Source organism: Schistocerca gregaria, chromosome 10, assembly GCF_023897955.1.
Source record: "Schistocerca gregaria isolate iqSchGreg1 chromosome 10, iqSchGreg1.2, whole genome shotgun sequence".
NCBI lineage: Eukaryota > Metazoa > Arthropoda > Insecta > Orthoptera > Acrididae > Schistocerca > Schistocerca gregaria.
The window spans coordinates 192460763-192483848 of record NC_064929.1 but is presented as its reverse complement, the minus strand read 5'-3'; the positions used below and the strand labels follow the sequence as shown (position 1 = coordinate 192483848).

The window sequence follows — 23086 nt, the reverse complement described above, 5'->3', positions numbered from 1 at the left end:
CTGGATGAGTTAAAACAGGGAATTCGAGATGCAGTTCACAGTATCCTAGCTGAGCTGTTGCATTAGTCTATGAGGAATCTCAACAACAGATTTCACGAATGTATTCATACAGGAGGACACCATCTAAAGGATGTAATTTTTAAAAAAATGATAAATACCATTAAAGTTTCATAAATGGCAAAGTTATAAGGTTTCAGTTACTATGAATGCAATTTCTTTCCTTCATGACTTCTAGTTTTATTGGATTTTGGAAATGTTCCTGTTTTTCTGTGTCACCCTGTACAAATAGTAGATTTCTTTTTTCTGGTGTGTATACTGTAACTGACGCACTGAAACAAACATTTACTATGACAAGAGCACAAAGCAAGGGATTTTGAGGTACTTTAGATAAGTTGAGAACTTGATTTAATATACAATAAATAATACTTTTATTTCACATTGTTTTCCCATGTCATCCAATACGCATATTACTTACTCTATACATAATCACATAAATATTAGTAAACTTATACATGAGTGTCAGTTTAAACACTCCCATTATCTTTATGAACCAGCTTAATTTTTTGTATTGTATGTAATAATGTATAATTTAATATTCCACATGTCTCCAGCATATAGATTTAAATGGCAGATAAATATTTTCATTGAAAGTATTTGTAGTGTCATGTATTCCATTTGCTCAATGTAAAGCTAACACATACATGCACACAACTTGATGGAAAATTGTTTTTAAGTTTGTGAGAATTACATTTACATTCAGCATAATCTACACAACATACAGCAAATAAATACAATACATTATTAACAGACATTTTGTCAGGGATTGTTGGTGACTAATTTATTAATTAGAAATACTCTAGTCATAGTATTTTATTTCCCCACTTCATTGCAACATGATCCTGACCTACAACTCAATTCTCAGGAACTCCATTAATTTTTTGGTATTACATATGCTTCAGTTCATCACCTTCATTTTACCGTGAAATGTGCCTTCTGCATCAAGAAAAACTTCCACATTTGCACTTCACACCTTAAATAACAAAACATTTTAATGTGTAAGTGCTAATTTGGAAGTTTTTCACTGGTGCAAAAGATGAACATGTCAAGGGCAAATGATGATGATTGACATTTTTTGACATTACATCTCCACAGTTAATGTACTATGTACTCATTGAGAATGTAGTGCATTGGGCTAAAACAGAAGAAGAATATTTTCTAAATGAAAACTGCATTTTATTAACAGAATGTTTCTGTCTTAAATAAATACAAAAATAAATAAAGAAATGATACAGGAATGGCATGCTGTGAGATGATTATCACAACTTTCTAATCAAACAGAAAAGTTAGGCATCTGGTTAAAGAGTTCCAGATTTTATCAAGATAAATGATTTGTTAAATTGCTATCTTTGTACACTGGATGTTACATTAGACAATTTTTAACTATAGACATGGTGGCTGTAACAAATTCATGCCAATGGTATATGCAGATACTAGCATTTATGTAGTTGTGTTCATAATGAACATATTATAGAAGTGTGAAATGGTGAGCTTATTAATAAGTACATTAGAGATAATATACAAATGTTTGTATCATCATACATACTTGCATATGAGAATAGGTACTGTATAAGGAAATGCTGTTCATAACGTGTACAAGAGAGCAACTGCATTCATTTGTCGGCATACAAAAATTGTGCATTTGTACTGTATTCCTTCTCTCTTCTGTTATATTTCTGACAAGGGTCATTCCACACATTTGGCTGTCACCATCAACACCTTCCTCAAAGGACGCAAGTCATCTTTACAAGACACTCGAGAGTGATCAGAAGGGTGCAGTGGTGACCCCAGCATCATGTTTCCCTGCCTGTAGATAACTAAATGACTGACAGCACACCTGCAGACAGTGGAAACTAGTGGTGCCTCCAGAGCAGAGTGAACAGGGCAGTCAGCAGCGTCTGAAAAGATGTGGTTGGGGCCCGAGGGGCCACTGCAGGGGGAAGATTCCCCACGTTGAAGAGCACTGCCCTGTCTCCCAGAGGCTGTACCGGCCGGAAATTGTGCGTCAGCAGGCCATCTTCAGACTTCATGTTACGGAACACATCCACCTGTGACAGACATCTCAATCAGAACCTTGCTTTACATCCAAGTAGATTGTGGCAACTTGGCATAAAAGAATCCGAGAAAAAGAGTCATATAATTCCACAGTATTTGTCTTTTCCCATGAACTGTGACCCTGTTGCAATGGGGTGGCTTGTGTGTCTCAACAGCATAATAAACTCTGCCACATGTGCAACCAGATTGGTGAGGTATCTGTGTTTAGGTCAGACTAACTTAGGGTTCTTAAACAGGGGTAGCAACCTTTTTAGTATTTGCAGAGGCAACAGTCTGAATGACTGGCTGATTTAGTCCTCTTAACATTAACCAAAATATTTTTACTTTTTTGGTGTTGTGGCACAACTGATATCAAGAACAAAAACATGGACGTGGTCCTGTTGCATATGGCATCCCCTTGTCTACTTTCAAACTGGTTTAGTCCTCCAGCTATTGGGGGCCTACAGTTTAATGTGGAGTCCAAAATATGCAGGAATCTAGCATTTTTTACATTAATAAACAATGCTAGAGGTGAAAAAAGTAATGAATGCCAGAAAAAAACTAGATTGCTACTCACCAAAAAGATGACGGATTGAGTTGCAGACATGCACAATGAAAAGACCATTACATGTTCAGCTTTCGGCCAAAGCTTTCTTCATCTACATCTACATGATTACTCTGCAATTCACATTTAAGTGCTTGGCAGAGGGTTCATCGAACCACAATCATACTAGAACTTCCCGGCAGATTAAAACTGTGTGCCAGGCCGAGACTCGAACTCGGGACCTTTGCCTTTCACAGGCAAGTGCTCCACCAACTGAGCTACCCAAGCACGATTCATGCCCCATCCTCACAGCTTTGCTTCTGCCAGTACCTCGTCTCCTACCTTCCAAACTTTACAGAAGCTCTTCTGCGAACCTTGCAGAACTAGCACTCCTGAAAGAAAGGATATTACGGAGACATGGCTTAGCCATAGCCTGGAGGATGTTTCCAGAATGAGATTTTCACTCTTCAGTGGAGTGCGCACTGATATGAAACTTCCTGGCAGATTAAAACTGTGTGCTGGACCGAGACTCGAACTCGGGAAGTTTTGCCTTTGCGCACAAGTGCTCTGGCAACTGAGCTACCCAACCACGATACACGCCCCGTCCTCACAGCTTTATTTCAGCAGTTGGTAGAGCACTTGCCCGTGTAAGGCAAAGGTCCCGAGTTCGAGTCTCAGTCCAGCACACAGTTTTAATCTGCCAGGAAGTTTCATATCAGCGCACACACCGCTGCAGAGTGAAAATCTCATTCAGGCACAATCATACTATCTCCCTACCATTCCACTCCCGAACAGCGCGTGGGAAAAACAAACACCTAAACCTTTCTGTTTGAGCTCTGATTTCTCCTATTTTATTTTGATGATCATTTCTACCTATGTAGGTTGGGCTCAACAAAATATTTTCGCATTCGGAAGAGAAAGTTGGTGACTGAAATTTTGTAAATAGATCTCACCGCGACGAAAATCATCTTTGCTTTAATGACTTCCAACCCAACTCGCGTATCATATCTGCCACACTCTCTCCCCTATTATGTGATAATACAAAACGAGCTGCGCTTTTTTTTGCACCCTTTCGATTTCCTCTGTCAATCCCACCTGGTAAGGATCCCACACCGTGCAGCAATATTCTAACAGAGGACAAACGAGTGTATTGTAAGCTGTCTCTTTAGTGGACATGTTCTAAGTGTCCTGCCAATGAAACGCAACCTTTGGCTCACCTTCCCCACAATATTATCTATGTGGTCCTTCCAACTGAAGTTGTTCGTAATTTTTACACCCAGGTACTTAGCAGAATTGACAGCCTTGAGTATTGTACTATTTATCGAGTAATCGAACTCCAACGGATTTCTTTTGCAACTCATGTGGATTGCCTCACACTTTTCATTATTTAGCGTCAACTGCCACCTAACACACCACACAGCAATCTTTTCTAAATCGCTTTGCAACTGACACTGGTCTTCGGATGACCTTACTAGACAGTAAATTACAGCATCATCTGCGAACAACCTAAGAGAACTGCTCAGATTGTCACCCAGGTAATTTATACACCGGTAGATCAGGAACAGCAGAGGTCCCTGGACGCTTCCCTGGTGAACACCTGATATCACTTCAGTTTTACTCGATAATTTGCCATCTGTTACTACGAACAGAAACAAAAACAATCACACAATCACCCAAGCAAGCGCACTGTGTACACACGCATTACCACCATCTCCAGCAGCTCAAACCAAAAGGGAAATGGAGCCATGCTGACTCCAGTGCCATGGCCAGCTGTGTTTGGGTTTGAGATGAGTATCGACAGTGTGAACAGCCCGATTGAAGTGGTCCCATAGATTCTTGATTGGTATTAAATCTGGAGATTTTGGTGGCCAGGGAAGTATGGTAAACTCATCTTGGTGTTCTTTGAACTGCACACTTACACTGTAAGCTGTGTGACACATTGCACTGTCCTGCTGATAGATGCCTTCATGGTGAGGAAAGATAAATTACATGTAGGGAAGGACTTGGTCCCCAGTGATAGATGCATAGTAGTGCTGATCCATTGTGCCTTCCACGATGACATGATCACCCAGGGAATGCCAGAAGAACATTCTCCAGACCATAACACCTCCTCCTTGTGTGCTTTCAGATGTTTCACGCCAATGGGCCATTTATCCAATGGAGCATAAAATTTATCCAATGGAGCATAAAACAGTATTCATCTGAAAAGACTACCTGTCATCTCTCAGTGGATATCGATTTATCATACTGATATTCAAACTCCGGCCTTTGTTGCTAATGAACAGCAGTCAGCATGGGTGAATGAATCAGGTGCCTGCTACAGAGATCCATACGCAACAATGTTCACTTAACTGTCATAGAGGTGACACTATTGGTTTGCCTGTACATATTCCTCTGCAACTATTGTTCATCCCTGCCGTCTGTAGTCTGTGATGTACCAAATTTGCCTCCATGCCAGTTTTGGATAGCACAGTGTTGCCATGCGTGCTATGTTTTAACTACAGTGGCACATGAACATTTTGCAGACTGCTGTTTCAGAAATGCTTCCACCCTTGGTCTGAAAGCCAAGATAGTGCCCTCTTGGACAACAGGTAAATTGCTCTGTTTCTGAATTACAACAACTACTGCACAGTTTCTTGTGTCCTCTGATGCATTTTATATATCCTCCACAGCAAGTGCTGCCACCTGTCGTATGTCAGTGTTCGTTATACATTGCTGTCGAACACAGTCGGACCATTCATAAGTTACTATCAGTTTGCTCTAATTTTTGATTTTTGCAAACTTAAGATGTATCTATTTGATAGTTTAGTGATGAGAAGCAATTATGAACTTCAGTTTCCCATGACTTCCGCATTTTGGCATTGGTGGGAACTGGGATCAGTTCTCCCCGCAAGTCTGGCCTGAGAGGGCAGCCTTTCAAGCCCTCCAAAACATTGATGTTGGTATATTTCAGTGCCACTGATAATTATGTCATTCAGATCTCTACACTCAACATCATCATTATCTCATTCCACACCATCACCAAGTACCTGGATTTAACATTGGCATAAATATGCCAGGGGACTAATTATTTTGCCTAGTGAACTGTGTCTCATAAAACACACACACACAACCAAGAAAAAAACTGTATCTAAAGCATCTGGTGCCATCTACAGATTGGTGGCCATGCCTGGGTTACCTGTCTGTGAGAGAGCAGGGTAGGCGTCTTGAACTCTATCCAGGTGACGACCTCGGAGCAAGGCGGCGTGGTGAGTGATCCGTTGTATGTGAAGTAGAGCTCTCGGTTATCAGGCAGCAAGTCGCCCAGGAGCAGGGCCCTCCTCAGTGGCACCTTGGAGCCCGGTGCCTCCACCTGTGGGATGGCCTCTGCCAGCTCTGCGTACACCGGATTGTCATCTCCAAACACCTGCATCAGTAAATTGCATGTCTCAAACAGTAATGCAAAATTACATGTGTAATTGCAATGCAAAATGTGGAAGGTATGGACAGGTGTGAATATTGTTGCACTGTTGTGGTTGCACTATATGTACTTGTATTACGTATAGAGAAATGGAGTAAGTGATGGAAGCTGACTTTGGGTAAGAACTGTTAGGATTCCAGAGAAATATAGGAACAACGAGAGAATATTGACCCTGTGACTTGTCATAGAAGATAGTTGAAAGGCATACTCACATTTACAGGATCTGTAGATTTGGAAAAAGCTTTTGATGATATCAACTGAGGTACTCTCTTTGAATTTTTGAAGGTAGCAGAGATAAAACACACATAGCATAATGTCATCCACATCTTGTACGGAAGCTTAACTGCAGTTACCCAAGTTGAAAGACATGAAACTGAGGCAGTGCACTGTGGACCATCTTGAAATGTCACAGTGACAGAATGGGAATGATGTGTGAGCTTGTGACATTCCCAGCCACATACAACACATATTTGATTTGTACCAAAGTATGTCTGGCAAACACCACAAGTGATGAAATGACCATCTTATCTTTGTGCTCAGTTGTGTTGCAGGACTTCATTTCAGACAGAATGAACGAGAAACGTGTTCTGGCACCTACCCGGAGCTTTTTTTTTTCCCCTTCTTCATTGCAATAATTTGGCACTACACATGTTTTCACCAGAGATTTAAAAAAAATCAGTGAGTAGAAGACAAATGGCATTTGAAGCTTGACTAAATATCTTAACTCTATGACTCATGTGACATTGTGTTTTGTTTTTCCTAACACTTCTGAAAGCCAGTATAGTACGCGACACTGATGGGACAGGAATATCTTCACAGTCATTCATCAGTGAATACTTTATTAATTTATACTGGACTCACATTTACCGAGCAGCCACAATTTTCCAAAAATCGGAACTTGATTTTGTATGGTGGGGAGGGGACAGGTGTTGTATGGTACAGATTTGTAGTCTGGTTCATAACATTTTAGAAATTATGCATTGCTTTGTAGTGCAGACTTGTAAGTCCACAGGTACACTGAAAATTACTGGTTTGTATTATGACAACTCATTAATGTTAGGAAACACAGTTTAAGTTATTATTTTGTGAAGAATACAACCAAGCATCACAACTTGTAGTCAGCTTAAGACCCCAAAAGACAATGCAGCAGTTGCTGATGAGACACATACCTGCATCACAAGAAAGAGTGACAACTGCGTCTTCTGTCTGAATTGTAGAGCAGGAAAATCTGTGGGGTGAACACTAAGATGTATGTGGAGAACAGAATTTCTGTCAGCAATATACACCACTCAGGTCACGTGACTTTCCTGTACTTACTTATGAAAAGTTCTGCCTTTAATGAACTTTGATTTGCAGCTGCTACAGCAAATGAACAATGAGTAAAAACAGAAGAAATAAGTGTAACAAATTTAACATTTCAATATTTGAGCTAAATGTAAGAAACAGCATTAGTCCAAGAATTGTGACATTTTATGTTCAATATTGTTGACATATTGAATACTGAATGTTCACTCTGTGAAGCAGCCCTGATAAAAAACACCTCTATAAACACCATCATTTATGAGTTGACTGGCATTTTGAACAACACAAAAACTGACTGAATGACACATTCAGTGTTAAATGAGCACAGTTGTGAGGGATGTTTTTTTTTGTAGAATGTTAGTTCTTTTCATATGGAATCACTTTTACTTTACCCAACGTAGTTTGCAAGAAGGATGCAGTATGGATGAAATTTATAAATGATAATAATCAGCTTTCTCCCAAAATTGAAAATTAACAAGTAACTTGCTATTGTATGTCACAAGTTTCATTCTGCAATAAAAAGAGGGCCACATTAGTAGGTGAGATGACAGAATAAGATTAAAACTAACAGTGGGGTAATATTAAAATTTAATGCAGTACACTGCAGGAGTTGCTGCTTGGCCTGCTCTGTTATAGGGATAAATAAATGTTTACTTGGAGCACTGGATTACTCCCCTAAAACTGTAATGTTTGCTGGTGACACAAGTCTGCTGATAAAAGATCCAAACAGGTCCATAGCAGATACAGGCAGGAGAATAATGGCACAGACTTGCAACTGGTTCACAACCTGCAGCTTACTCTTACAAAATCTCACATTATACAGTTTCAAACATTATAAAGTACTTTGGTAGACCAAAGTAGTGTTCACTGGGCAGAGACTCTATGAGGCTCCATATGCAAAGTTGCTGGGCATCCAGATGTGAGGTGTCACCAGCATGCGGACAGGTCAGTGTTGCCTGTTCTGCACCCAGATATCTGCGCCACTGTGCTGACCTGCAAGGAGGTGGAGGGTGTGGAGAGAGGGAGGGACACAATGGTAAAGGCGCGGCAATGGGCTGGGTATGGAGAGAATGGGAGATACCAGAGGGTGAGGGGGATCAATCTAGCAGACAATATATAGTGTGTGGATGTGTTCAAGGAAAAGGAGAAGGTGGGGGAAAGGGATGAGGTCTCCTTGGGTATGGAAGGCAGATGTGGAAGGCGAGGCAGAGTGCAAGGCATTCGAGGATTAGGAGGGATTTATAGAACCTAGGAGGGGCGGAAATCCCAGCCACACTGCCATAACAGAGGATGGGGCAGATCAAGGATTTGTAGGTGAGAAGGATGGTGGAAGGATGCAGACCCCATGTCCGGCCAGACAGGAGATTCAGGAGGCGGTGTCTGTTGTGAGTTTTGTGTTGGATGATCAGGAGATGGGGGGTCCAGGTGAGGTGGCGATCAAGGGTGTGGCCAAGGTATTTGAGGGTAGGAGTGAGGTGGATATGACGGCCATAAATGATGAGGTAGAAATCATGGAGACAGATGGAGTGAGTGGTGCGGCCTATGATGATCAACTGGGTCTTGGAGGGGTTGATACGGAGGAACCACTGGTTGCACCGAGCGGTGAATTGGTCAAGATGGGTTTGGAGGGTACATTAGGACCGTTGAAGGGTAGGATAAAGGGCTAGGAAGGCGGTGTCATCAGCAAACTGGAGGAGATGAACAGGCGGGGGAGGCTTGGACATATCAGCAGATAGAGGAGAGGGGAAAGGATGGAGCCTTGGGGCATGCGAGCAGAGGGATAGAAAGTATGGGAGTTGGAATTGTGGATACTCACATAGGAGGGACGATGGGAGAGGAAGGAAGCAACGAGACGGACGAAGTTGATGGGGAGAGCACAGGTCTGGAGTTTGAAGAGAAGCTCGGGATGCCAGACATGGTCATAGGCGTTCTGGAGGTCAAGAGAAACAAAGATAGTGGAGTGACGGGAGTTAAGTTGGAGGGAAAGAAGACTGGTTAGGTTAAGGAGCTGGTCGGTGGCGGAGAAGGAAGGCCGGAAGCCACATTGGGTAAGGGGAACAAGGTGGTGCTGGTTAAGGTGGCGGTGATTACGATGAGAGAGGATGGTCTCTAAGACCTTACTGAACACAGAGGTGAGGCAGATGGGATGATAGGAAAAGGTATCAGAGGGAGGGTTTGTTGGGTTTAGGGAACAGCAGGACAAGGGAAGTCTTCCAGAGGTTGGGGTAAAATACTGTGGAGAGGAGGACATTGTACAGAGTAGCAAGGACAGCCAGGAAGGATGGGGGGGGGGGGAGGAGATTCCTTCAGGTGGCAGTAGGTGACACCATCGTGACCAGGGGCGGTGTTGCGTTTGGAGCAGAGGACAAGTGTGATGTCGGGTGCAGTGATGGGAGTATTGATGTCTGAGGGGGGTAACCGATCCAAGTGCTGGAAGCTAGGGGCAAGCGGTGGAACAGAGATGTCAGTGCAGTCAAGGACGGTGGGGAAGAGGGAGTAATCAAAGTGGGGATCGTCAGGAATGGAGAAGACCTCAGAGATGCGGGAAGCAAAATGGTTAGCCTTACTGAGGTTGTCAGGAAAGGGTCGATCGTCATGGAGGATAGGGTAATGTGGGGTGTGATGGCTACCAGTAAGGCGATGGAAGGCTGACCAGTACTTGGAGGAGTTGACAGGGAGGGTGGAGTTGAGGCATGTGCATGTCTGGCGCCAGTACCGGCGTTTCTTTGCTGTAAGGAGGTTCCGGATGTGTCGCTGTAATTGCCGATTTCACTCGCAAATGACTGCACCTTTATATGCATCAGAAATATAACAGCGCGTGCGCTAGATACAGTGCGCACACGCTCAATCATTCCTGTTGCCCCCTGGCGCAAAAGGAGTTGCAGCGCCTCCGGTGGTGTATACTGTTGAAAACGATATGTCGTTAGAAATGATTATTCATAACCTGCCGATTCAGGTGCCATTGTTTCTTCATGTCTGATAAAACAGGATTCCAAGTTTTACTTAGTGGGTATCCATTATCACGAATAATGATATTATCTGCTGGCCTGATGTCGACAGATTCTTTTAAAACACAATCCCAGTACCGCGAAGCGTTTGCAACTACTTACGTCTCATTGTATAGCATCCTGTGCCCCTCTGTAAGGCAATGCTCAGCCATCGCAGATTTATCTGGTTGTAATAATCGCGTATGGTGATGATGTTCAATACACCTGGCATTGACGGTACAAATAGTTTGGCCAATGTAATTTTCCCCGCACTAACACAATATTTTGTAAATGCCAGACTTCACATTTAACAGAGCCAAGAAGTGCTTGAATCTTAGCTGGCGGACTAAAAACACATCTGATCTCATATTTCATGGGACTTAATATCTGAGGTCATCAGTCCCCTAGAACTTAGAACTACTTAAACCTAAGGACATCACACACATCCATGCCTGAGGCAAGATTCGAACATGCGAACGGTAGTGGTCGCGCGGTTCCAGACTGAAGCACTTAGAACTGCTCGGTCACACGGACCGGCTAATCATTTGTAACGATATAGCGTTTTCAACAGTATTCACCACCGGAGGTGCTGCAACTCTTTTTGCGCCGGGAGGCATCAGCAATAATTGAGTGCGTGCACACTGTATCTACTGCATGCGCTGTTGTACTTCCGATGAATATAAAGGTGCAGTCATTTGGGAGTGGAATCCATCCATAATGCCAATTCCCACACCTTCTACCCCTCTGCAGGCGTGCCCCCAGCGCTCTGTCCTCCCCCCTCTCCTCTACCTCCTATACACGGCAGATATGCCTCAACCTCCCCCCCCCCCTCCATTAGACCTCTTGCAATATGCTGATGACATCACATCCCTCACTCTCGCTCCTACCCTCCAACGGTCTCAACGCCTTCTCCAGAATCACCTTGACCATTTTGCCACAGTGGCTCCTGAAAATCAATTCTTCCAAGACCCAGACAAACATCGTAGGTCATACCACTCGCTCCTTCCGGCTCCTGGATTTCTTTCTTACCGTCTGCGCCCGTCCTGTCCGCCTCTCCCCCACCCTCACCTACCTTGGCCTCACCATTGATCGTCGCCTCACCTGGATCCCTCATCAATGCTCCATCCAATCCAAAGCCCACAACCACCTCCGACTCCCCAAACTCCTCTCTGGCCGGACATGGGGGTTGCACCCCTCTACCATCCTTCAAACCTACAAATCCTTAATCCTTCCCATCCTCTGTTATGCCAGTCCCGCCTGGATATCTGCCCCCCTCCCAAATTCTGTAAGATCCTTGAGTGTCATGCACTCTGCCTCGCCTTCCGTATATGCATCCCGTCCCCCACGCGGATCCTCTATGACCTGAATCCTTTCCACCCCCTCTGCTCCTATTCCTTGAACATATCCGCATCCTCTACACCTCCCGCCACCTTGATCCCCCCTCACCCCCTGGTTGCTCCTTTCCTCTCCCATCCCCACCCCCTGCCACATCTTCACTGTTGTGTCCCTCCCCAACCCTCCATCTCTACACCCTTCATCTCCTTTGCCAAGGTGGCTTCCATCAACTCCCCCTCCCAGATGATTCCCTCTCTCCCTCTATTTATCCCTCCTATCAACTCTGATCCTCACCCCCCCTCCTTTCCTCCGTCCTTTTCCCGGGCTCCCTCTCCCCCCTTCCATCCTCTTTTTTCCCCACCTACCCTCTCTCTGCCCCCCTTCTCTCCCCTGAGTGCTTTTGCACTTCCCTCCTCTGCCTTTTCCCATTCCCTCTCACGTCTGCCCTGCCCCTCTCCCCCCCCCCCTTTTGAGTCCTGTCCCTCCTTTGGTTACCCCCGCTATTGTTTTTCCTCTCCTCCCTCCTTGTTTTCCCCCCTCATCTGTCCAAGTCCAAGTCCAACCCCCCCACCCCCGCTCCCCCCATCTGCCCTAGGCTATGGTGTGTCCTCTTTGTGCCGACATTTTAGTACAGTGTTTACAGTGAGTGTTCAGTGTTGTGTGTCTTTTTCGAAGTGTTGCAAACGGACATCATACTGCCGCTGGGTGTGATTTTATATCTCTTGCGAACAGAAACCAGACTGTCGCCATATTTTTTAATTGTCTGTCTACTATGTTACCTGTCTGCTTCCTGTGTATTTTATTCGCTTTGCCAACCCTTTACTTTATGTTTTAACTTTCCACAATTTTCCGCCGTTTTACAATTTAAGTCACCGTTTTATCGCCTGCTTTTATTGTTTCTTAACTTCTTCTTACGTTTTAAAAAGTATGCAGGCTGCAGAGCAGCGTAATAAGCTGCTGCCAGCCCGCCCCTTCGGGGGAATCGAAATTCAATAAAGAAAAAAAAAGGATTGGAATCAGTTATCGGCGAGAGCAGCGCAGCTGTTCCCACCTGATGATGGCGGCCAGGTGGCCCGCTGAAATATTGTGCTCAGATGACAGCCTAATCCGGCTGGAAACCTGACAAGAATTTGATATACTTTCACGCAGTTCTGTCCTATGTCACAACAGTGTAGGGCACTTCTGTTAATTAAAAGAAAGTACTTATTCTATAGAAGTGGACAATAAAAATAAATTGTGTGAACTGATTGCTGAACATCCTGTTGAAAACTCTTCAACGACATAGTGTTTCTTACACTTACATGCCAATATGTATACTCCCTAATGGTATTTATAGTTAATAACGAGCTAATTCAACAATTATGCAACACTGGTAGTGGAAATTATTTCCATGTAGACGATGCACCCCTCTCTGGGGTTCACAATGAAAGTTTGTATTCTAGTAAAAAAGCCTAGAAGTGGTGCCAGTGGACATCATGAATATCATCAAGTATGTATAAACAAAGGAAAATAATATCTCTTTAGCCACTATCGTTCTACAATTTTTCCTCAATACTTGGATTCAGGTATATGAATTCTGCATAACTCTTAATATTTGCATCAGATCCTGATTTTCCAGTATACAGAAAGCTTATAGTGGTGTGTGTAGAACTAAATTGCTTTGTTTCAAGTGCCAGTATTAGAAAGTAACAACAGATGAGCAATGTAGGAGGATTACTGGTTGTTTCTCTCGTAATACACATACACTGTGTTCTAAAGTATCCGGATACCCCCAGAAACATACGTTTTTCATATTAGGTGCATTGCGCTGCCAGGTACTCCATATCAGCGACCGCAGTAGTCATTAGATATCGTGAGAGAGCAAGCAGAATGGGGCGCTCCGCGGAACTCACGGACTTCGAACGAGGCCAGCTGATTGGGTGTCACTTGTGTCATACGTCTGTACGCCAGATTTCCGCAGTCCTAAACAACCCTAGGTCCACTGTTTCCGATGTGATAGTGAAGAGGAAACGTGAAGGAACACGTACCGCACAAAAGCGTACAGGCCGATGTCGTCTGTTGACTGACAAGAGACCGTCGACATTTGAAGAGGGTCGTAATGTGTAATAGGATGACATCTATCCAGACCATCACACAGGAATTCCAAACTGCATTAGGATCAACTGCAAGTACTATGACAGTTAGGCGGGAGGTGAGAAAACTTGGATTTCATGGTGGAGCGGCTGATCATAAGCCACACATCACGCCGGTAGCAAATGCCAAATGACGCCTCGCTTGATGTAAGGAGTGAAAACATTGGATGATTGAACAGTGGAAAAACGTTGAGTCGAGTGACGAATCACGGTACACAATGTGGCGATCCGATGGCACGTCTTCTGCCAGTGTGTGTAGTGCCAACAGTAAAATCCGGAGGCGGTGGTGTTATGGTGTGGCCGTGTTTTTCATGGAGGTTGCTTTCACCCCTTGTTGTTTTGCGTGTCGCTATCACACCACAGGCCTACATTGATGTTTTAACCACTTTCTTGCTTCCCACTGTTGAAGAGCAATTCGGGGATGGTGATAGCATCCTTCAACACGATCGAGCACCTGTTCATAATGCACGGCCTGTGTCGGAGTGGTTACACGACAATAACATCCCTGTAATGGGCTGGCCTGCACAGAGTCCTGACCTGAATCCAACAGACCACCTTTGGGATGTTTTGATACGCCGACTTCGTGCCAGGCTTGACCGACCGAAATCGGTACCTCTCCTCAGTGCAGCACTCCATGAAGAATGGGCTGCCATTCCCCAAGAAACCTTCCAGCACCTGGCTGACCGTATGCCTGCGAGAGTGGAAGCTGTCATCAAGGCTAAGGGTGGGCCAGCACCATATTGAATTCCAGAATTACCGATGGAGGGCGCCACGAACTTGTAAATCATTTTCAACCAGGTGTCCGGATACTTTTGATCACATTGTGTACATAAAGTAATCTAGAAGTAATGAGCATAATTACCAATTTGAGTGGATTAATGGTTCTCACAATTTGTTCTGAGTATGCTCTGCAGAAGTGGTAGGCTCTGCCTGTTAATGTATAGCTTGGCTAGTTCCACACTGCTAAACGATCTCCTATGTGATGTGAAGTACTGAAAGCGGTCTTTGAATTAAGGAAGAAATGAAAGAGCTGGGCAGGTTGCTGAAAGTGGCCTGTCTCCGTGACAGTAGTGTTTGTTCAGGTAATTCCAATCTACTGATAACGCTGCCTTTGTTAGAAGCTGTACACTGACTGCTGGGCTATGAAAACATAGCTAATCATCGAGCATGTGATTTGAAAACAGCTGCTTGCTTTGCACGGCAGATGTCTGATGTTACCTCGTAGAAGAGCGCAACCACTGCGAGGCCGTCCTTATGGCTGAGTGCACCGTTGAAGCTGCCGTAGTCCGTCTTGTAGAACACCATGTGCAGCTCCAGGGGGAAGCTGCAACACAGGGAGGAGGTGGCCATAAGCGAAGGCGGAAGAACTCTGGTTTAGTCGCTCGGGTACTTATTTTAGCAGACAATATAAGGGAACTGTGTGCAGAGTTTATCAAGCGTTGCTGGCTCAATCAGAGAAAGTACTGTGTTTCGTGACGGAGAGGACCGTAAGAGCTGCGAAAGCGAATGGAATGGTAATAAATGTAGGAGAGACCCAAGTGATGGGAATCTGCAAACGTCAAGGTCCCATAAAAATATCATTGGACGGAAGGGCACTGGAAAATGTAAAATCTGTAGGTTTTCTGGAAGTTTCGTGACAGAAAATAGAAACTTTGTGGAAGAGCTAAGAAGTAGAATGCCTTTCACAATTTATTTATTTATTTTTTTAGAAGGTAGAAGGTATATTGACAGCAGAAAGAAATCCCATTGATGATTCGACAAGTGTTTCCTCTGGAGGACAGTATTGCACGGATGCATCATAGACACTCAAAAACAAAGAGTAAGAATTGTTTGCATCGAAAACAATATATTAGCTTTCCTTTCAGCATTATGTGTGCACAGTTTGATTTTAAATACGAATCTAAAATGCGCCAAGTGTAAACACTTTTCCAACCGTCGTCTAACTTGCGTGTGCCTATTGTGTGCTGTCTGCAGGCTGGGATCGACCTCTGAACTTGTGCGAGAGAACGAGTGTCGTCTATAAATTCATAGGAAATTGGGCGCACAGTCAGGCAAGCTGACCAAACAGTTATGGTTTCGGCATCACTATCCTTTTTATATCCCAACTAAGAGTGGCTTTAGTGTCTTATTTATCGTTTAATAGCCATTGTTTAAAAGAACAACTCGAACTATATACTCTGTTCATCATAAGAATGAACCTGACGTAAACAAACACAAACATGATGACTTGCCAGAAACCACAGCACACGTACACTGGTGTTGTTACGCTCTTGGAAGTAGGTCCTACTTATATATTAGTTATCTTATTACTAGCTTACGTTAAATGAAATTTTAAGATATTCTAATGTATTAACAGCCATCAACGTTTTTTTTTTTTTTTCAAAAATGCTGTACCAAAAATGGCTCTGAGCACTATGGGACTTAACATCTGTCATCAGTCCCCTAGACCTTAGAACTACTTAAACGTAACTAACCTAAGGACATCACACATATCCATGCCCGAGGCTGGATTCGAACCTGCGACCCTAGCGGACGCGCGGTTCCGGACTGAAGCGCCTAGAACCGCACGGCCACACCGGCCGGCAAAATCGTGTACCGTACAGTGACAGTCTCTATACTGTTGTCCCCTTGATTTTCGCGCTGTTAATTCGCAGTATTGAAGGTGGTTGAGGCTGTCCAATGCTCGTCAGTGGAACATGGTTAAAGAATGCCGAGAAATAGGTTGTTCTTAATGTTCCTCATAACACTGCAGGTATCGTAGTGGAGTGTTAATCTGGTGTTCATGTATCGCTGGTTCAGATCTCGTCTTGGTCATCTTTCGTTTTTAGTTTAATTTTAAATAGGCCTACCTACATTTCGTGATTGTAAGATTCACCATTATTATGAATAACGCACGCCTTCTTGTTTCTAATTACATGCTGCACGCGAAATTCCTGGTTTTATTTCAAATATAAATTCCTAATCATCGATATTTTGTAATAGATTGTTAGTAAAGGTTGCTTAAATTAAGAAAACATAACAGTTTAAATTTTTTGGGGCAAACATGAAAAATCGCATTGTTTTATACCGCAGATGTAGTGTCACACGAACCAGTATGATAAGAGTGTCGTAGAAACATGAGAAACAATTATCTTACAGCATCGAGCACACCACACAAATGATGCGTTTTTACATTTGCCACTGTACCATTACAATATGGACCCAACAGAACTGATCTGGAGCCAAGTTAACAGGTCTGTCGCGAGAAACAAGAGTTAAGCTGCCAGACGTAATGGAACTAACGCACGGAGCTTTTTCACATGTCACTGCCGAACGCTGGCGGAATATAAAAAGCGCACGCCACTGGAGAAGAGGAGAAAGTGCGGCACTTGGGTGGCTTCGTGAATTCTGTTGTCGAGTGTATCAACGTAGCAGATAACAATTTCAAAACTGAAATGCATTTCTCCGATTCGGATAAGGAAGGAGCTAAGAGATCACGAGACGACTGACTGTAATTAATCCCTACAGTGGCTTCGGTATTCAACAATACGGTGAAATCCCTGCAGTATGGTTTTGCATCATACATAACTCTCTCAGAAAAAAATTATCCTATTTAAGTTAGAAATTTTCATCAGTCTTGTTCGTAACTAGAAAACCATGTTAGGCGAGAACGAGAGCATTTCATGCTTTCTGTCTGGTCACCTAAGAAGCGTGTCGTAGTGCTGGAGTTTTGTCGAAATTAGTTTATTCTCTTTAAAAATTAAGTGACATTCGAAGCTATATTGATTCTCTGCTCGTCTCTTTTTACGTCTCAACTGCAGCTGCTCACATCATTGAAGGTTGGCTGGACTAGCTGGCTGGCCAGTGATGTCCAAGTTAAATGCGCCGGTAAAGACGTTATTGCACAGTCTATGTGCGTGTTAACACAGCATAAAACGTATCCTTATGATCCCACTTGACTACTGGACAAGCTTGGCTGGACTAGCTGGCTGGCCAGTCATGTCCAAATTAAATGCGCCGGTAAAGAAGTTATTGCACAGTCTATGTGCGTGTAACACAGCATAAAACGTATCCTTATGATCGCAGTTGACTACTGGAGTCCGCAGCTCGTGGTCGTGCGGTAGCGTTCTCGCTTCCCGCGCCCCGGTTCCTGGGTTCGATTCCCATCGGGCTTAGGGATTTTCTCTGCCTCATGATGACTGGGTGTTGTGCGATGTCCTTAGGTTAGTTAGGTTTAAGTAGTTCTAAGGTCTAGGGGAGTGATGACCATAGATGTTAAGTCCCAAAGTGCTCAGAGCCATTTGAACCATTTTTTGACTACTGGACAGGCCTGGCGTCCGCTTCATAGGAAACGAAATCGAATGAGACTCAAGCAAACGCGGAAGAATACATGGTGCAATGCCTACATCAGGTTTATTCTCACGATGAACATTTTATAGTACAATGCGTGCAATATGACTTGGCATTTTATCAGCGGACCCTGGGAACGCAAGGACACGATCCCTGCCTAAGATACAGGCTGCTGTGGGGGAAGGCAACGTGTAGGGGAAACAAGCCGTCCCCTCCCTTTTTCTCAGAGCAGGCGCTACAATGGAATCAACACTGTCTATTGCAATGCTACAGCATGTCGTGTTATTTGTAGCTAAAGTTGGCACTGCTGCATATTCCTTCGCCAGCAGGAGAGGGTCGAGTTACCTCATGCATACACAGTATCGGGTGGCGGCTTGTGCCCTGTAGGTGTAGCGCGCATCATTTACGACGGTGGCCGAGTTTAGGTTCGTTCTGCACATCTGACGTCACAAAACAATCAGCCAATGAACAGAGAACGACGTTGCCAGATCTCGACTGCAGTGCAGAGCACGGACGAGTGTCTTCAGTTTTAGAAACGTTCAGTCATAAATTGAACAAAAGCAATGTGTTGATAGCAGACTTTCTTTTATAGAAAGCTTCGAAAAACCATTCTTTATACTAGTTGCTTCATATTCTATTAATTAATTAAACCAAACAAACAATAAGCCTCCTAATTCAGGCGATAGCAAGGAAAGGTTTTTGTACCAATCTCACGAACCGCTTTTTCGCAATAAAGAACAGCGGTGATTGTTTATTTCCTATTGTACTTCGATGAAGCGTGAGTAATTCATAGTCATACCAACAGTGTTTGTTTGTTAATATTTAGCGAGACGGTTTAGAGTCCTGAAGGAGGTTGGTTACCAGACGAGCTGTATTAGTGTAACGGTAAACGTGTTGGGCTGCTAAGTGAAATGATATGAGATCAAACTTTCTGTGGTGCTTAATATTTTTTTTTTATTTAAAAACAATATCGAAGTGTCTTACTTCATGAATTTTATTCGTTTGAACGTAATTTTTTTGAAATTTCTAGTGCTTTGTCTCTTCATTAACCATTTCGCTGCTACAGAGACGTGCTCCTCATGTATAACAATATCTCATTTAATTGAAGTACCACATAGGTGTCGTATGTAATACTGAAAAATATTCCATCTTTCGCGACTGTAATAAAAGTTTGATTTACACCGGGAGCGTTTGGTTTTATTTTAAAGCACTTCAATCAATTAAAGGTATGGCACATACACAATGGTACTCATGTTCTCTTTCTTGTTTTTGTTCCACAGTCGCAGTTTCACCAATGGTATTGAAATATATTCCTCTTCTGCAGCTGTAATATGCGTCTTATTAAGACCAGACGCGTTTTTCTCTTTTGAAGCATCTTCAGTGGACAGTATTTTGTCTCCTCCATTGCTAAGTCACCTTTCGTAGTTTTGTGCTGCGGTAACACAATATTCAATATTTCTGTCGGCTGATCAGTGTTTTAGCAAATAAATGCTATTTGTGTGTGCTACACTCAAAAGATATATCTGACATAGCTCGAGCACTTCACTGATAGACGGTATATTCAAGTCCTAATGTTTTTCTAAGTCCACAGTTTTGTTTCATGTATTTTGTCTACTTGCTTTTGATTGACTGAAGTAAAGCCAAACGCGCCCGGTGTAAATAAGACTTTTGTTACAGTCGCGAAAGATGGAATATTTCTCAATGTTACATACGACACCTATGTGATACTTAAATTAAATGAGATATTGTTATATAGTAAATTTTATATGAAATTTAGGTATCTTGTCCACATTTCATTTCAACATGGTGGCAACTAAAATCGACCATACGGAAAGTATACGCTATGGACATTTACCTCTGCAAACTCTTCAAACTTTCGTGCAATGGTTTACTACTTTTAATGCTGCACAATAACTGCGTTGAACATCGAAAACAAAGTTAAGTCATTTATGGGGGGAGGTATCAGTCAAGAAGATGTGTAAAAATCAAATTTTTGGGCCAAATAGTTTTTGTTAAATCGAATGAGAAGTGTGTCAAAGCAGTCGGAACACCATGTGTCCGCACAGGCGAGAAGTGCAGTGACAAAATCGCGCACAGAGCGGAATGCGGGGAGCACCTGTTTGTAGCAGCGAAAGGGTTAATGCGGCTGTGGTGGCTTACTTCATAAACTGCGCGCTCCTCTCTCAACGGCGCGTCCGTCGTGTGCAACTGGCAACGCAGCAGTCTCCCGCGTCTGGGCGGGCATGCGCGAGCCGACAAGATAATAGAATTGAACTATAGCAGCGGAGAAGCTTCGCCTGCCCGACTGGTTACCTGTGGTTGTTGATGGTGTCCTCGCTCCCCACGGAGTCGTTGGCTCCCCAGTGGAAGTGCAGCTGGGCGAACTGGTAGTTTCCCCGCAGCGGGCCGCCAGAGAGCACGGCCGGCTCGGACGTATTGAACTGCACCAGCACTGCAAAATACGCAGACGTGAGTTCTCCGCTCTTTTCTCTGTGCGTCCACGGCCGTTGTGGGTCTGGGAACTTGCTAATGGGGACCACAAAATAAACATAGGTAGACCTCGCAGTCGCCGAACAAGCATCCAGCATGAAGACAAGGTTAACTGAGTGGTTTAACCCTTTCGTGAGCCGTGGGAAACATGCTTCCCACTACAATGAACTCGCTCCTAGTCCCGTGGGATTCACAATTCCCACCTCTGTATGGTGCTACCACCTAGTGAACAGTGTAGGGTACTACTTCCAATCGGGAGTTCCCGCCGTTTTTGCTGTACCTTCGCGCAGAGGCATTGTACAGTTGAGTGTTGCTCTGCAGAGGAGCCTTTCAGTGCTGTTTGCGTGACATTTTGCGACTTTTTCCTCAAAGCTGTAGTACAAGGTAAATACTTTTGATTTACCCAAATTTATGAAGGAAAACGTAAAATAGGAACGAGGACAATTCCAGTTTGAAACAAAAGGAGCCATTTCAGAAGTGAAATGGATGGATAACCGTCCAGCCACTTTCCTGTCCTCAATTCATGACCCATGAGAAACAGGCACAGTGAAAAGGAAAAACAAGGATGGTACTAGTACAGAGATTTCTTGTCCTGAAGTTGTGGCAGAATACGACAAAATAATGGGTGGTGTCGATAAGTTTGATCAATTACGAGAAAGGTATGCTATTGGCAGACGTTCTGTAAAATGGTGGCACAGAATATTTTATTTCCTGGTGGACACTGTTGCAGTGAACAGTTTTATCCTGTGGAAAATAAGTAAAAGAGGAAGTAGACAGCATGATCAGCTCACATACAGGATCCATCTAGCCAGACAATTGATCGCTGGCTTCTCATCCCAAAAAAGGCGTGGACAAAAACCTGTCTTTCTGGCAAAAAGAGGTAAAGTACCGGAAGATTTTCGTCATGTGGCTGTAGGGGAGCATCAACCCATTTTAGGAGAAACCTACTGGACGTGCCGTCATTGTAGTACCAAAGCTGCGGAAAAGAGCACTCGCTGTGTTTGTACATATTGTCAAATACCACTTTGCATAGACCCATGTTTCAGAAAGTTTCATGGTAAGTAACTGAACAATTATTGTAACAAGAGAAGTAAATTTATCAAATAAATACGACATATATTGAAAAAGTTGTTTTTGTCATTTAACTCCAAGGAAGGGCACTGGGAAGAATACTTCCCACCTTGTTGCGTGACCTCACTTTCACAATTGGAGCAAATTTAGTATTCTGTGTGATAAATATACCTATCTGTTAACTAATATCTGCTCTCCATTCATTAAAAAAACTGTTCAATACTTTTGCCCACGAAAGGGTTAACAGCGCAATTCGGATAATGCTCAGGAAGCAAAGGCAATTTCACTCGCAGTACAAGAAGGATCGGGAGAATGAGGACAGGCAAAAGTTAGGTGCCGCTGTAAAAAGAGCGTTGCGCGAAGCATTCAACCACTACCACCGTCATACCTTAGCAAAAGATCTTGCTGAAAAACCAAGGAAATTCTGGTCTTACGTAAAATCGGTAAGCGGGTCGAAGGCTTCCATCCAATCACTCACTGACCAGTCTGGCCTGGCAACGGAAGACAGCGAAACGAAAACAGAAATTTTAAATTTAGCATCATTTGAGAAATCTTTCAGGCAGGAGGATCGTACAAACATACCGCCGTTTGAGTCTCGTACCGATTCCCCTATGGAGGACATGCGTTCGACGGTGGTAAAGGCGCGGGGTGCGTACACCCCGTCCGTGATGTGGCGGCACGTACATCGATTCGGCACACGCCCTAACGATCTGCTTATTTGCCTTTCGTTAAATGGCACAGCCAGTGGTGAGGGAACGTGCCTTGCGAGGTCGCCGACAGCGCGCGGGAGTACTCAGCGTATTAAAGCAGCCGACGAAGGCAAACACTGAGACCGGCGTCGCAGGAAATTAGCGATGGGGAGGAATCGAGCGACCGCGCGATAGCAAAGACGCGGCGCGGTTAACACACTCTGACGGAAACAGCATGGTCGGACACTAGCAAACTGCTACTACGACATTTCCATCTCTGTATCGTATGTTGATTAAAATTTCATCCTTAAGCGAACTTATACGATGCGCTCTGGGTTAGATAATCGTAAGACCAATTAAGCTGATTTTGCAGGAGAGACGCACACAGACGGTAAGAAATTCCAACACGAAGAAATAATCAACCCTGTCTCACTCCCTTCCCAACCACTGCTTCCCTTTCGTGCCCCTCGACTCTTATAACTGTCATCTGGCTTCTGTACAAATTGTAAATAGCATTTCGCTCCCTGTATTTTACCCCTGTCACCTTCAGAGTCATCAAATTGCGGAAACACTTTCGTCTAGGTAACGTACGTAAGTGATGAACGTTGCAAGATCACTGGTTAATGTAAGAGCGAGATAAGCCACTGAAAATGCTG

The 23086-nt window shown here is 43.7% G+C and overlaps 1 protein-coding gene across 1 annotated transcript in view; it reads right to left on the bottom strand.

Annotated features, from left to right (window-relative positions):
* Positions 1–404: 404 nt before the first annotated feature.
* Positions 405–23086, bottom strand: part of LOC126293589 (carbonic anhydrase 2-like) — a 217208-nt gene continuing 194526 nt past the window's right edge. The window contains exons 4-7 of the mRNA XM_049986863.1: positions 20494–20632; positions 15070–15175; positions 5814–6041; positions 405–2105 (exon numbers count right to left, since the gene is read on the bottom strand). Coding sequence (XP_049842820.1) covers positions 1911–2105; positions 5814–6041; positions 15070–15175; positions 20494–20632 — 668 coding nt within the window. The 3' untranslated portion in view covers positions 405–1910. The remainder of the gene's footprint in view (positions 2106–5813; positions 6042–15069; positions 15176–20493; positions 20633–23086) is intronic.